This window comes from Rattus rattus, chromosome 1, assembly GCF_011064425.1.
Source record: "Rattus rattus isolate New Zealand chromosome 1, Rrattus_CSIRO_v1, whole genome shotgun sequence".
Lineage (NCBI taxonomy): Eukaryota > Metazoa > Chordata > Mammalia > Rodentia > Muridae > Rattus > Rattus rattus.
Window position 1 is genome coordinate 215,437,778 of NC_046154.1, and position 16,416 is coordinate 215,454,193.

At 40.3% G+C, this 16,416-nt stretch overlaps 1 protein-coding gene across 3 annotated transcripts in view; it reads left to right on the forward strand.

The window, feature by feature from the left end:
- Positions 1-16,416, forward strand: part of LOC116910989 (zinc finger protein 431-like) — a 45,988-nt gene that overhangs the window by 15,885 nt on the left and 13,687 nt on the right. The window contains exons 3-5 of one of the 3 annotated variants that reach the window (XR_004389293.1): positions 638-689; positions 1,092-2,418; positions 3,241-4,783. Coding sequence is in view for 2 of the 3 variants with exons in the window: in XM_032914711.1 (XP_032770602.1) it covers positions 638-689; positions 1,092-2,229 (1,190 nt within the window). In the remaining variant the exon portion in view is untranslated. Of the gene's footprint in view, positions 1-637; positions 690-1,091; positions 4,784-16,416 lie in introns of those variants that run through there. The other 2 variants (XM_032914723.1, XM_032914711.1) reach the window with 2 other exon arrangements.

Genomic DNA, 16,416 nt, shown 5'->3' on the forward strand with positions numbered 1-16,416 from the left:
ACTATTACTGATACTCTGCTATGTTAGACAAGAGCCTGGCATAACTATCCTCCACCCAGCATCTGACTGAAACAAATGCAGATACCCCAGCCAAGTGTTAGACAGATTGGGGACTCTTATGGATGAGATAGGGGAAAGATTGAAGGCCCGGAAGGTGCTAGGAACTCCACTAGAAAACCAACAGAATCAACAAACTTGGACCGTTGGGGAATCTTACACATTGAACCACCAACCAAAGATCATATATGAGCTGAACTTAGGCCCCCTGCACATATGTAGGAGATGTACAGCTTGGTTTTTATGTGGGTCCCCAATAACTGGAGCAGGGGCTGTCCAAAGAACTGTTGCCTGTCTGTGGAATCTGTTCCCTTAATTGGGCTGCCATGTCTGTCTCAGTGATAGAGAATGTGCCTAGCCATGCAGAGATTTGATGTGTCAGATCCTTGGAAGGTCGGGGAGCATGTTTCCCCACTCTCCCAAGACGGAGGGTGGAACTGTGTGAGGGGGAACTGGAACAGGAGGAGTACCAATCGGGATGTAAAGTGAGTAAATACATTAATTAATGAGAAAAAAAATCAAAGAAACCTGAGATTTGTAAAAAAAATAAAAAATAAATAAAATTTTTGGTATGTTTTAGGATACAAATTGGAAGACGAGGAACACTCTCAATGCTCTAGAAGATATCGAAGGTAAATTTTATTTGAAAGCTGATACTAATGTATCACTGATTTATCGGGAAACTTTAATGGAAAGTTTTGAAGAGAAGCAACAGTGGAAGTAAGCATAACTTTATGTTTGTTAATGATTATTAAATTCTCACAAGACCATGTACTTCAGTTTCAGATTGCTGACCTCCATTGGTGTTTAGTTTATGTCCTAGACCTATTATAAGCAAATAGTTCACAGTAAAGCTAGTATTATTCATATACTTAAAATATGTGTTCCAAAGTTTAGTGAAAGGAACATTTTATTGGAAACAAGAAAGTTGTTGTGGAAAAAACCTTAATCTCTATAGCACATGTCTATGGGGAACAAAATGTTAACCTGTGTGAATACACTGTGACTACCTTTTGTTGTCTCTCCTTTAATAGACATAATATCTGTCACTCTGGATATAAACCTTGTGAACGTAAAGGATATGGAAAGAAGCAATGTACCTTTGCAAGTAAAAGATTTCTTCAAATATATGAAAGAATCCATACTGAAGGGAAACCCTATGAATGTAAACAATGCAGTCAAATCTTTGCTAATTTATGTCATCTTCAAAAACATGAAAAAAAACATACCAGAGAAAAACTATATGAATGTAATCACTGTGGTAAAGCCTTTCCAAGTCGCAGTTCTCTTCAAATACACAACAGAACTCATACGGGAGAGAAACCCTATAATTGCAACCAATGTGGTAAAGCATTTGCATGTAGCAGTAATCTTCTACAACACAAAAGAACTCATACAGGAGAGAAACCCTATGATTGTAAGGACTGTGGTAAAGCATTTTCAAGTAGCAGTAATCTTCAAATTCATAGAAGAAAGCACACTGGAGAGAAACCCTATGGATGTAATCAATGTGGTAAAGCCTTTGCATATAGCAGTGCTCTTCAAAAACATGAAAGAAGTCATGCTAGAGAGAAAATCTATGAGTGTAATCATTGTGGTAAAGCTTTTGCACATCATGGAAATCTTCAAAATCGTGAAGAACATCATACTCTTGTAAAACCATATGAATGTAGTCAATGTGGTAAAGCCTTTGCATATAGCAGTAATCTTTATATTCATGAAAGAAGTCATACTGGAGAAAAGCCATTCAAATGTCCTCAATGTGGTAAAGCCTTTCCAAGTCACAGTTCTCTTCAAATACATGAAAGAACTCATACAGGAGAAAAACCCTATGACTGTAATGAATGTGGTAAAGCCTTTTCAAGTCGCAGTAATCTTCACGAACACAAAAGAACTCATACAGGAGAAAAACCCTATCGTTGCATTAAATGTGGTACAGCATTTGCATATAGCAGTAGTCTTCAAAAACATGAAAAAACTCACACTGGAGAGAAACCTTATGAGTGTAATCAATGCGGTAAAGCCTTTACACGTCGTGCTACTCTTCAAATACATGAAAGAAGTCATAGTGGAGAGAAACCTTATGAGTGTAATCAGTGTGGTAAAGCCTTCGCAAGTCGTAGTAGACTTCGATATCATAGAAAACACCATACTGTTAAGAAACCAAATTAATCAGTGTAGTAAAGCCTTTCCATGTTGAAGTCATCTTCAAACACATGAAAGGAATCATACTGGAAAGAAACTATGAGCGTAATCAATGTGGACAAGGCTTTATATATCACAGTAGTCTTCTTAATCACAAAACCAATGTCATATGGAGAGGAACCCTACAAATGTAATTGATGCAGTAAGCTTTGGCATGTAAGTATAATATTCAGACATATCAAAAAACTCATACTGGAGAGAAACCTTGTGAATGTGGTCAAGTGATAATGCCTCTGCATGTTATGGTCTTCAAAGGCATGAGAGAATTCCTACTGGTTAGAAACACCCTGAATCCAATAAATGCAGTAAGCCTTATGCATACACATACAAACATGCTATGGCCCCAAGAGGCACTGTGCACTGATGGTTGGTAGTTGAATGCTATTGCTCAAAGAAACAACAAATCCAATATCCTGGTCGCAAGATCCACTTTGTCTCAAGGTACTCAGGACTCCTACTCAGCAGGTAGTAGTCTAATGATAACATTGCTTCCTTTACCCTATATCCTTTTTCTCTTTCAGATTTAGTTTTAGGAAGTTGAAAGGGAAGAAGAAGAGGGATGGAGAAGGGTAGAAGAAGTAACCTACTAGTACAATTGGCACTCAGACATGGAGCTAGGCAGATTGAGAAATTTTATTTCAAGTGCCCTAGAGGAAACAGCTGAGAATAAAGGAAAGGATTTTTGTTTCAAGACACCAGTAAAACAGTTTTTGTGGGTTCTTACCTTGGGATATTTCTGTACCTGTTTCCAGGGAGGATCTTGTGTGTTTGTTTTGTTTTAGTTTTTGTTGTTGTTCTGGTTTTTTGTATTTATTTTTTGTTTTTTTCTTTTTCTTCTCCCCATATCCTGTGTCAGAAACGGTAGGGAGAATGGCTCAGCAGTTGGAAAAATTGGGACTGAAAATGGAGGAACTGAAAAACAAAAATGGCAGAGATGAGAAAACAAAAAGGTTCACTCTGCTTTTTCTTTTTTGAAAGGTTTACTGATTGTCAGGGCTACTGGAAAAATTGCGGATGGAGGTTGCAGAACTTGGGAAACTACACGCATTGGAAAAGGGAGAACAAAAAGCCTCAGTCCAAGTGACTACACAAGACAGCAGGACTTTCTGACAGGAATAAAATGGGAAAGAAACTGCTCTGGAGGGTCCTCAGATCAGAGAAAAGCTGAAAAGAAAGGATGGCAGTCTGATGAAACAGCTGATTTCAAGAGAAAAGGTTAATCTCAAAACAGTTGTGCTACCAGAGTGGGAGGCAGGGCATCCTGGAGTTGCAAAATCACTATCATCTTTCCCAGTAATCATGTAGCATATGCCTTCTAATAGGGTGATAAAAAGTTATGACAAGGTAGGATAGAGTCCTGTTGATGTCCTCATCTTATGTGAAACAAATTCTAAATGACTGCTCTACTCACAATCTTTGCACATGCTGAAAGGAAGGACCTATGAATATCAAAAAGTGAAATAGTGTAAGGGGAGTGAATATAGTAAAAGACCAATTGCTAGGCAAAGGGCAGTACTCTGACATACAGGAACAAAAGCAATTCAATTCTGTTACTATAGAACAATGTTGCTTAGTGGCTTTAAGACCTTTGGACAAATGATGTAAGATAATGATATAAGATCCACCTCGTTCACTGATTTTTTTTTTAAAACAAATATTAGTCTCAGCTGTAAAGAAGGCTGTATCAGATCCTGATGTAAGACAGGTGTTGATAGAGACCTTGGCAGAGGAAAATGCAAATACAGAATGTAAAGAAGGTATTACACCATCAAAGGCTTGGAAAGCACACATGGATGAGTGGATAAAGGATACAACCAATATTGGTTCTAACTTGTATCATGTTCATAGCATAGATAAAACTATAGCTAGAAGTCTCTAATATCAAAATGCATCAATTGCTTGAAATATACTCATTTGAAGAGATAGTGACCAAGCCATTAAAGATCCCAGATTACAAAATGGCAGTGTGTTAAATGCAAGAAATATGGTACTTGGCAATGAAAAAGTAAACAAGGCATCTTTAAACGTAATGGTTTTTCTAAATATACACTAGAAAAACATCCTAGTCATCGAAGTATGTACAGGGAATGTGGCAGTGGTTTACATTGGACCAATGCAAGCTTCTGCAGGCTGTGCTGCTCTATACCTGATCATAGATAAACATCTTACTGTACCCACCAAAACTCAATGTTATGAAATATATACTGGAGTTTATAGTCTTTTGCCTGCCAGGACAGTAGGAATGATCTTGGAAATATGCAGATTGACCTCTCAAGGATTCACTGTTTATCCAGAAATTAAAGATGAAGATTTCAAAAGAGAAATTAAAATTATAGCCTATGTGAAAACAGAGATAGCATTTAATGCAGGTGGTAGGAATTGCTGAGCTTCTACTGTTTCCCTACATCAAAGCCAAAATGGGTCAAGTAAAAACAGGAGGGTTTGAAAGTACTAGAAAACATGTTCTGGGAAAGTGTTATTAATGATCAGAGGCCAAAATTAAAATTGCAAGTAAATGGTATTGAAATAGTAGGTTTGGTGGATACAGGGACTGATATAACTATTATTTATCAAAAATCCTGCATTCAGGATGGCCACTTCCAAAGGTTTATTCACAGTTTCTAGGAACTGGAAAGATATATGAGACAAAGTGTACTATGGGTCAAATGTGTGAGACTGGAATGTCAACAAGGAAAGTTAAAGTCTTATGTGGCTGACATACCCATATGCTTATTAAAAAGGGGACTTTTACAACAGTGGACTCAGATTAATATTCCCACAATCCCATGATGAAATTAAGGCTGAACTGGTACATGCTCCTGGGAAAGGTATTGCTATGCATCATCAAAAATAATTCAAGGTTGTGCCAATTGTCCAAACATAAGACATCCCAAGGATTGAGTTTCCTAATTTATAAGGGAGGACACCACTGAATTACCATTGGACCTACCCTTAAAATGGTTGATTAATATGCCTGTATGGATAGATCAGTGGCCTATAACAAAGGAAAAATTATACACACTTGAGTAGCTGGTACAAGAGCAGCACTATGGGCAACATACAGAAGTGTCTACTAGCCCATTTAATTTTTCTGTGGTTTTTATAAAAAAGAAATAAGGAAAAAGGAGAATGTTAATACATTTAAGACTGGTGAATAGAATAATTCAACTAATCTGCCCCTTAAAGCCTGGAATTTCTTTACTTTTTTATTCCCTAAGCCATGGCCGAAGATAGTACTTTATTTAAGAGTTTGTTTTTTAACTAGCTCCTTGAATGAGCAGAATAGGAAAAGGCTTGCCTTCACAGTACCTACTTATGATAATGATCACCCAATAAAAAGGTGATCATTATGGAAAGTTCCATAAGGAATATTAAGTTGTCTAACTTTATGTCAATATTTTGTCAAACAACCACAAGAAATAATTTGTAGGCAATTTCCTCAAACCATTGTTTGTCATTACATGGATATTTTGTTGTCAGATTCTGAAGAAATATTTTAGAGAAAGAGTTAAATGAAACAATTCTGCCATTCTGGGTTAGAGATTGCTCCTCCCCCCCCAAAAAAAAAAAAACCTACAATAAGGAAATTCTTTTAACTCTGTGGGTATAAAATAAGTCAACAGAAAATTCAACCACAAAAGATACAGATCACCTGCAAAGTCTTTGGTTTTCATATACTAATGGTAGATAATAATTTGCTACCAGGTAACATTGAATTAACTACTCAGGAGTTGATTAATTTGTTTGAAACATTACAAGGAGATTTAGACTTAAACAGTCCAGGATGGTTAACAGGTGAAACAAAGTAAGAGTTAACTCTGGTAGAACAGAGACTTAAAAATGTTTATGTGGGAGCAGAACCGCAGCCCCTGAAGAAAGGAATAGGGAGGCAAAGTTTAGAACAGAGGCAGAAGGAACACCCATTCAGAGCCTGCCCCACATGTGGCCCATACATATACAGCCACCAAACTAGGTAAGATGGATAAAGCAAAGAAGTGCAGGCTCACAGGAACCGGATGTAGATCTCTCCTGAGAGACATAGCCAGAATACAGCAAATACATAGGTGAATGCCAGCAGCAAACCACTGAACTGAGAACGGGACCCCTGTTGAAGGAATCAGAGAAAGGACTGGAAGAGCTTGAAGGGGCTTGAGACCCCATATGAACAACAATGCCAAGCAACCAGAGCTTCCAGGGACTAAGCCACTACCCAAAGAGTATACATGGACTGACGCTGGGCTCCAACCTCATAGGTAGCAAAGAATAGCCTAGTAAGAACACCAGTGGAAGGGGAAGCCCTTGGTCCTGCCAAGACTGAACCCCCAGTGAAGGTGATTGTTGGGTGGAGGGTGCTAATGGGGGGAGGATGGGGAGGGGAACACCCATATAGAAGGGGAGGGGGAGAGGATAGGGAGTAGGGGGATGTTGGCCCGGAAACCAGGAAAGGGAATGACAATCAAAATGTAAGTAAGAAATACCCAAGTTAATAAAGATGGAAAAAAAGAAAAGAAAAAAATGTTTATGTGGATCTCATAGATCCTAAAGTTGATTATATTTTGGTTACTTTGCCTTCAACTCATTTTCATACTGGTCATCATGCAAAGGGAAGATAGGATTATTGAATAGACTTTCTTAGCACACAAAGTAAAAAGTTAAAGACTTAAATAGAAAAAGTTACTAATTTAATTATAGAAGGTAAGTAAGACTATACCAATTATCAGGGATACATCCAGCAGAAATTGTAGTACTTTATACTAATATTAAGATTATGGCTGTGACCAGAACTGACTGGGCCCCACAGCTCTCTGTACCCAGATCCTGTGGGAGGGAAAGCTGGACACTTGGGGGCTGGGAGGAAGGTACAGACAATCCTGAGAGTGCAGAGGAGACCACCATTTCTGCTCAAATTCCGAGCTTCCCTGGAGCCTTCTGGATGCAAGAACCTAGTAGCCATGAGGGATCCATCTGGTTTCCACCTGCACCCAAACTGAAAGCCAGTCTCCAGCAGTGCTAACACACCAGAGAACAGAGGTAAGGCCACCACTTCGGCTATAAGGGACCTGCCTGGAGCCCTCAGAACACAGAACCCAGGAGCAGTCTGGGACAGGATCCTTCCAGTTTCTGCCTGCACCCAGAGGTGACCTGGTCCCACAGCTCTTTGTACCCAGATCCCCTGGGGGGAAGAGCAGGAATCTCAGAGGTATGGGCCATCCCAGGAGCACAGGGAAGATCACCACTTCTGCTGGCATTCCTGGTCCATGAAGAACCTGCCTGGAGACCTCAGGACACAGGAACCTAGGAGCAATGTGGGATAGGATCCTTAGGGCTACTGCCTGCGCCCGGACCTGGCCCTGTGACACAGCTCTCTGGACTCAGGCCCTGCTGTCAGAAAGCTGGTCTCCAGAAGTGTTGACACACAGGCTTACAGGAGGGTCAAGCCACTGTCAGAGATAGCAAGAAAAGCCACACAAGAGGCAAGGAGATGGTGAAAAGCAATCACAGGAACTTAAGCAACAGAAACCAAGACTCCGTGACATTATCACAGCCTAGTCCACCCATCAAAGCAAATACGGGATATCCCAACACACCAGAAAAGCTAGATTTGTATTTAAAATCACATCTCATGATGATATAGAGGATTTTGAGAAGGACATAAATAACTCAAAGAAATAGAGGTAAACACAACAAAACAGGTGAAGGAATTGAACAAAACCATCCAAAACCTAAATATAGAAATAAAAACAATATAGAAATCAGAAAGGGAGACAACCCTGGAGATAGAAAACCTAGAAAAGAGATCAGGAGTCATAGACACAAGCATCACCAACAGAATAAGAAAAGAAAGAATCTCAGAGGCAGAAGATAACATAGAAAACATTGAGTAAGCCTTCCAAGAAAATGCTAAATGCAAAAAGCTCCTAACCCAAAACATCCAGGAAGTCCAGGATACAATGAGAAAATCAAACCTAAATGTAATAAGTAGAGAAGAGCATAAAAGTTCCCAACTTAAAAGGCCAGTACATATCTTCAACAAAATTATAAAAGAAAACTTCCCTAGCCTAAAGAAAGAGATGCCTGTAAACAAACTAGAAGCCTACCGAACTCAAAATTGATTGAATCAGAAAAGAAATTCCTCCTCTCACAAAATAGAAAAAAAACCAAATACACAAAACAAAGAGTATTAAAAGCAGCAAGGGACAGAGGTCAAGTAACATGAAGACAGATCTATCAGAATTACACCAGACTTCTCACCAGAGACAAAGCCAGAAGATCCTGGGCAGATGTCGTACAGACCCAAAGAAAATACAAATGCCAGGCCAGGCTACTATATCCAGCTAAATTCTCAGTTAACATAGATGGAGAAACCAAGATATTACATGACAAAACCAAATTTACAAAATACTTTTTCACAAATCCATCCCTACAAAGGATAATAGATGGAAAACTCCAACACAAGGATGGAAACTACAGCCTAGAAAAACAAGAAAATAATCTTGCAACAAATCCATAAAAAGAGAACCACACAAACATAATTCCACCTCTAACAACAAACACAACAGGAAATGACAATCACTGTTCCTTAATATACCTTAATGTCAATGGATACAATTCCCCAGTAAAAAGACATAGACTAACAGACTTTGTAAACAGGACCCAGCATTTTGCTGCATACAGGAAACACACCTTGGTAACAAAGACAGACACTACCTCAGAATAAAGGCTGGAAAACCACTTTACAAGCAAATGGTCCCAAGAAACAAGCTGGATTAGTCATTGATGTATCAAATAAAATGGACTTTGAACCAAAAGTTATCAGAAAAGGTAAGAACACTTCATATTCATCAAAGGAAAAATCCACCAAGATGAACTCTCAATTCCAAATATCTATGCTCCTAATGCATGGACACCTACATCTATAAAAGAAACCTTACTAAAGCTCAAAGTACACATTGTCTCTCCCAGAGAAATAGTGGGAGACTTCAACAGCCCACTCTCAGCAATGGGCAGATCATGGAAACAGAAACTAAACAGAGACACAGAGGAACAAACAAGTTATAAACCAAATGGACTTAACATTTATAGAACATCACATCCTAAGACAAAAGAATATACATTCTCAGCACCTCATGTTAACCTTCTCCAAAACTGACCATATAATCTGTCACAAAACAGGCCTTAACAGATACAGGAAGATAGAAATAATCCCATGCATCCTATTAGATCACCACGGTGAAAGGCTGGTCTTCAATAACAACAAAAACAACAGAAAGCCCACATATACATGGAAGTTTAACACTGCTCTACTCAATGATACCTTGGTCAAGGAAGAAATAAAGAAATTAAAGACTTTTTAGAATTTAATGAAAATGAAGGCAAAACTTATGGGACACAATGAAAGCAGTGCCAAGAGGAAAACTTATGGTTCTGAGTGCCTGCAAAAAAGAAGCAGGAGAGAGCAAACATTAGCAGATTGACAGCACACCTAAAAGCTCTAGAACAAAAAGAAGCAAATACACCCAAGATGACTAGAAGGCAGGAAATCATCAAATTCAGGGCTAAAATCAACCAAGTAGAAACAAAAATACTATACAAAGGATCAACAAAACCAGGAACTGGTTCTTTGAGAAATTCAACAAGATAGATAAACCCTTAGACAGACTCACAGGTAGAGTGTCCAAATTAACAAAATCAGAAATGAAAAAGGAGACATAAAAATAGAATCTGAGAAAATTTTAAAAAAATCATCAGATCCTACTACAAAAACCTATATTCAACAAAGGAACATCTGGATGAAATGGACAATTTCCTAGACAGATACCAGGAATCAAAATTAAGTCAGGATCAGATAAACCATCTAAACAGTCCCAGAATGCCTAAAGAAATCGAGGAAGGTATTAAAAGTCTCCCAAACAACTAAAGTATATGACCAGATGGGTTCAGTCCAGAATTCTACCAGACCTTCATAGAAGACCTGATATCAATACTGTCCTAACTATTCCACAAAATAGAACAGAAGGAAGACTAGCCAATTCCTTCTATGAAGCCACAATTACTCTTATACCTAAACCACACAAAGACCCAACAAAGAGAACTTTAGACCAATTTCCCTTATGAATATTGATGCAAAAATAATAAAATTCTAACAAACCGAGTCCAAGAACACATCAAAATGATAATCATGATCAACTGAGCTTCATCCCAGGGATGTCCTTGGTCCTGCCAAGACTGAACCCCCAGTGAAGGTGATTGTTGGGTGGAGGGTGCTAATGGGGAGAGGATGGGGAGGGGAACACCCATATAGAAGGGGAGGGGGAGAGGATAGGGGTAGGGGGATGTTGGCCCGGACACTGGAAAAGGGAATAAGAATCGAAATGTAAATAAGAAATACTCAAGTTAATAAAGAAAAAAATAAAATTGCTGGCTCTAAATATGTAGAAAAATTGTAATGTATATAAAAACTGCTAAGTTTATTCCTGACAATTCAAAATTATACATTTTGAATTGTCAGGAATACAATTGTTATATATACAATTGTATACAATTGTAACGGGCAATATGAAATAGAAACTATCCTTTAATATACCACCAAATCTGGCCTCAACAGGTTTGTCAGTCCCATTGACACAAGGGAATAAAGAAATCGACCAATTATTAATAGGTAAAAGTTCTATCACCTACCAACAAGCCACTGAAATTATAAGAAAATGCCCTACTTATTTTTTATTTTTTTGTAACGAAACTCTATCATCCACTACAAGTCAATATAGGTTTACCAGAAAAGATAAAATAAAATTTGGCATATGGATGTATTTCATCTTGCAAAATTTGGAAAACTGAAGTTTGTATACCATACCATTGATATACACTCAGGGTTTTAATGGTCAACTGGTTTGAGTTCTAAAAAGGATGATTCTGTAATTACACATTTACTGGAAATAAAGGCTATTATGCACATATCTGTTCAAATTAAGACTGATAATATCTCTTCATATGTCCCCAGTAAGATTTAGGAATTCTTTGCATATTATGACATAAGCACATTACAATCATACAATCCTACAGGACAAGCAGATGTAGAAAGATATATCACTTTAAAAGAAATGCTTAAAAGTGCTCTCAGTAAGCCATGTGACCTGAGTTCAACCCTGAGTTCTACAGGGTACCAACTGCTGCATGTTCTTCTCTGACATCTACACATACACTGCAGAAGATAGAGCCACATCCCACCTTGCAGCATGTATGCACACATGTATACCCATTCAGAAGAACTAAATAGACAAATGCATAAAAATGTAATAAAGTCAAGTTATTTGTCTGTCTGGTAATGACAAAGCTCTCTCCTGTCAGGACTAATAGTCTTCACACACTAATGCCAAACCACCAGGATGAAATCAGTTCACGAGTGCATACTTTAGAAAGGCTGGGCTGTTTGCGTTTTATCGATTTGTTCTTCATTTTTAGGCAGGATATCACATTGTAGTCCACTCTCACCTGAATTTGCAATACACTATTGACTGAGCTGGGAGTCATAGAATCCTCCTGCCTCAGCATTCTATGTGGTGAGATTGCATGAGTGAGTCAAGATGCTCAGTATAAGAAATAGACTTAGCCTGAGGGAAGATCACTTCTGGACTTCATAGATTATGTATTTCCAAAACAGAGCCCAGAATATCATTGATGAATTTGTCATGAACTCTTTCTTGGCCAAGAGTGGTATAATAACATTGTGTGAGGTAAAGTGGGGTGGTGTGCAGAAAGAAGTCACGGCCTGAAGCAGAAGCTCTGTAGTCTGCTGGCCTAAAATGCTCAGAACCCTGAGTTCTATCATCAGCACAGGAAAAACCAGGTATGGTGGCTTGCTCCTGCCATCCAGCACTCAGTGGGCCACAGTGGGAAAATCAGGAATTTGGTGTCACTCTCAGCTACGATACCGAGTTTGAAGCCATGGTGGATTACACCAGACCTTGTCTCAGAACAAACAAGAAAAGCTAGTTGGAGGACTGGAAACCTCTCCCTCCCTGGACTACATGTAACAAACCACATGTAAGAAAATCCCATGATAAAAACCACTCAGTGGATTTTATGTAAATTGTCAAAGGATCAGGAGCTGGGGGCATGGCTCCTAGGGAAGAGCATATTTACTGTGCAAAGCCTCAGGTGAGAGTTCAACATTGTATTTCCTGTGTGGATCCTGGCCTGGACCCCATATCATATCTTCCCCAGTGCCCAGAATTCAGTGTCCAAACATGAAGGGAGATGGGCCCCCAGGAAGGTGAAGGCCCTCAGCCCTCTGACCTGAACACTAATTCCCATAAGTGATGTAGGAGTAGCCTATGGTGGAATGGGGCTCTGCCTCATACTTATGAGGGTGCCAGCCCAGAGACCTCACCTAAAGTGGAACACACTAATGAGGAGGGACAGGGCCATTTGCATACTTTGAGGAGATCCTGTACCTGAGGCAAAAAAAAAAAAAAAAAAAGGCCAGCTCCTGCAGGAGGTTGGAAGCCTGCATCATCACAAAGAATGTAGGGTGAGGTAAGTTCCAGAGCTGCAGTCCCTGCAGTCTGGGTGTGGGGAACTCCCTAGCACACACCTACCTTCCTATCCTTCCTTCTCCCTCTCTACTCCATCTTTTCTTGGCTCCTGACACCCCCACCCCCACCCCAGCCTTAAAACAATCTATGTCCTCTCCTGCCCAAGGGCATTTGTCCATGCTGTTTGCAGTGCAGAATTGCTATTCCTCCAACTGCCTTTAAGGCCCCCTTCCTATATCCTCTGCTTGTCACTGGCTATTGCACACTTTATTTGATATCGCATTCTTATTTTCAGTTTCCTTCATTTCCACCATAGCACTTCACCACTCAAATAGGCACCTATGAAGACAATTGAAGATACCAAGCTCAGAGTTGGTAAATATTGGATGAATGACTGACCCACAATGAGGAGTAAATTCGTGAATGAATGACCTGGAACAGGATCTTCTATGGAGCAGGTGCTGGGCTAAAGCACTGAATTAGTAAGAGAACATAATGGGGACTGGCATGAATGCTCAGTCAGCTAACAGTGACTTTTCAGTGACTATTCTCTTTTCTGTGGAGAATAGATACATGGCTCTCAGACACTAGGTTGCACATAGCTCTGCCAGCTCTACCCAGGCCCAACCACTTCTAACCATAGCTCTTGGAGACAGAGACCTGCTCAGTGCACAGCTTACAGTGACAGATTGGTTGGGAGGGCACCACCAGAGCTTTTGAGGTTCATGGTTCTTAGTCCCCAGTGTTCTGAACACATTCTGATTTAGGGTTGTTGGGTCCCAGAGCCCTCAGGTGTACACCTGGGTCCAGGGTCTTTTGGCACAGAGTCCTGGGTTCTGTGATCTGGGTCCTGGGTCTATGTGCAGGGTCTTGACGTCCAGAGTACTCAGAACACTGACTTTAGCCTCTGAAACACAGAATCTATAGTAGTTGCTAGAAGAGAAATAGGAGGTAAGGAGACTGCTGAGCAATCTGTTTTTGCTGGTGGTAGGCATGGCAACCTGGGAGGACAGGGCCACAGAGTAAGGGACTAGAAGTTTAGTGTGCTGCCCTGGGAATAGGACCAGAAACTGGGAGGGTTGGAGCAAATAGGGGGATAGAAGGTGTGGGGGTGGGCAGATTCTGGGTGGTGGCAGGGCTAGCCAGGATCTGATGGGCAGGCATAGAAAAAGACTGCAGGGATGGGCGAGAGGAAAAAAAAAAAAAGACAATGTCAGGGGGTGCGTGGAGCCAAGGTGGGGGCGCAGCCAGGTGGGCAAATGATGGATTCTGTGAGGAACAAAAATGTCAAAATGCCTCTCATTCTTGCTCTTCCTCTCCTATCCTCTTCCCTCTCTGTCTCTTTTTTCCCCATTACCCTTCCTCTTTTCTTTCCACATGTTCAAGGCTGGCCTCTATTCCTTTCTTCCCCCATCCCTCTCCCCCTGCCCCCTGCCTGCCTTTCTCTGTTGATACCCCCTCAACTCCCCTTCTCATGCCCTAAATAAGCTATACTTTAAAAAATGTCAAAATGTGCCTTTTTTTAATTAGATATTTTTATTTACAGTTCAAATGTTATTCCCTTTTGCAGTTTCCTGTCCATAAGCCCCCTATCTCATCCCCCTCCCCCTTCTTCTATGAGGCTGTTCCCTCTCCCCAAACACCCCCTTTCCTGCCTCCCCGACATGACATTCCCCTACTGGGGGTACAGCCTTGGCAGGACCAACGGCTTCCCCTCCCATTGTTGCCCAAAAAGGCCATCCTCTGCTATGTATGCAGTTGGAGCCATGGGTCTGTCCATATCTAGTCTTCGGGTAGTTTTTTAGTCCCTGTGAGCTCTGGTTGGTTGGTATTGTTGTTCTTATGGGGTTGCAAGCCCCTTCAGCTCCTTCAATCCTTTCTCTAGCTCCTCCAATGGGGACCCCTTTCTCAGTTCAATAGTTGGCTGCTAGCATTTGCCTCTGTATTTGTCACACTCTGGCCAAGCCTCTTAGGAGACAGCTGTATCAGGCTCCTGTCAGCATGTACTACATGACTTCATCAATATTGTCTAGTTTTGTGAGATATATATATATATATATATATATATATATATATATATATATATATATATATGGATCCCCCAGCTGGGATGGCTCTGAATTCCTTCAGTCTCTATCCCCCAAATGTTGTCTCCATATTTCCTCCTATGGATATTTTTGTTCCCTCTCTTAAGAAGGACTGAAGCATCCACATTTTGGTCGTCCTTCAACTTCATGTGGTCTGTGGATTTTATCATTGGGTTATTCAAGCCTTTGGGCTAATATCCACTTATCAGTGAGTGCATACCATGTGTGTTTTTTTATAATTGGGTCACCTCACTCAGGGTGATTATTTTCTAGTTCAATCCATTTGCCTAAAAGTTTCATAAAGTCACTGTTTTTGATAGCTGAGTAGTACTCCATTGTATAGGTATACCACATTTTCTTTATCCAGTCCTCTATTGAAGGGTTATTTGCAGTTTCTAGCTATCATAATTAAGGTGGCTGTGAACATAGTGGAGCAAGTGTCTTTGTTGTATGTTGGAGCACCTTTTCGGTATATGCCCAGGAGTGGTACAGCTGGGTCCTCAGGTAGTGAATGTCCAATTTTCTGAGGAACCCCCAGACTGATCTACAGAGTGGTTGTACCAGCTGGCAATTCCACCAAAAATGGAGGAGTGTTCCTCTTTCTCCACATCCTTGCCAGTGTCTGTTGTCACCTGAATATTCTGTCTTAACTATTCTGACTGGTGTGAGGAGAAATCTCAAGCTTGTTTTGATTTTCCTGATGACTAAATATATTGAACATTTCTTTAGGTGCTTCTCAGCCATTCAATATTCTATTCTCAGCAGAGAATTTTTTGTTTAGCTCTATACTCCATTTTGTAAAATTTTTCTTTAATTTTTATTAAATTGGGTATTTCTTAATTATATTTCAAATGTTATTCCCTTTCCTGGATGCCTGTCCATCAGCCCTCTAACCCTTCCCTCTCTTCTTCTATATGTGTGTTCACCTCCACATCCTTCCCCCATTACCCTCCCCTAACAATCCCCTACACTGGATGTCCAACCTTGGCAGGACCAAGGGCTTCTCCTTCTACTGGTGACCTAACAAGGCTATTCACTGCTACATATACAGTTGGCGCCCAGGGTCAGTCCATGTATAGTCTTTGGGTAGTGGTTTAGTCCCTAGAAACTCTGCTTGGTTGGCATTGTTGTTCTTATGGGGTAGCAAACCCCTTCGGCTCCTTCAGACCTTTCTCTAATTCCTCCAATGGGGGTTCTGTTCTTGGTCCAGTGGTTTGCTGCTGGCATTTGCCTCTGTATTTGACAGGTTCTAGCTGAGACTCTCAGGAGAGATCTATATCTGGATCCAGTCAGCATGCACTTCTTAGCTTCACCCATCGTATCTAGTTTTGGTGGCTGTATACATATGGGCCATATGTGAGGCAGCCTCTGAATGGCCATTCCTTCAGTTTCTGCTCCAAACTTTGCCTCTCTGTCCCCTCTTATGGGTATTTTTGTTCCCCCTTTAAAGGAGGAGTGAAGCAACTGCATTTTTGTCATCCTTGAGTTTCATGTGGTCTATGCATCTTGGATAATTCCAGCATTTGGGCTAA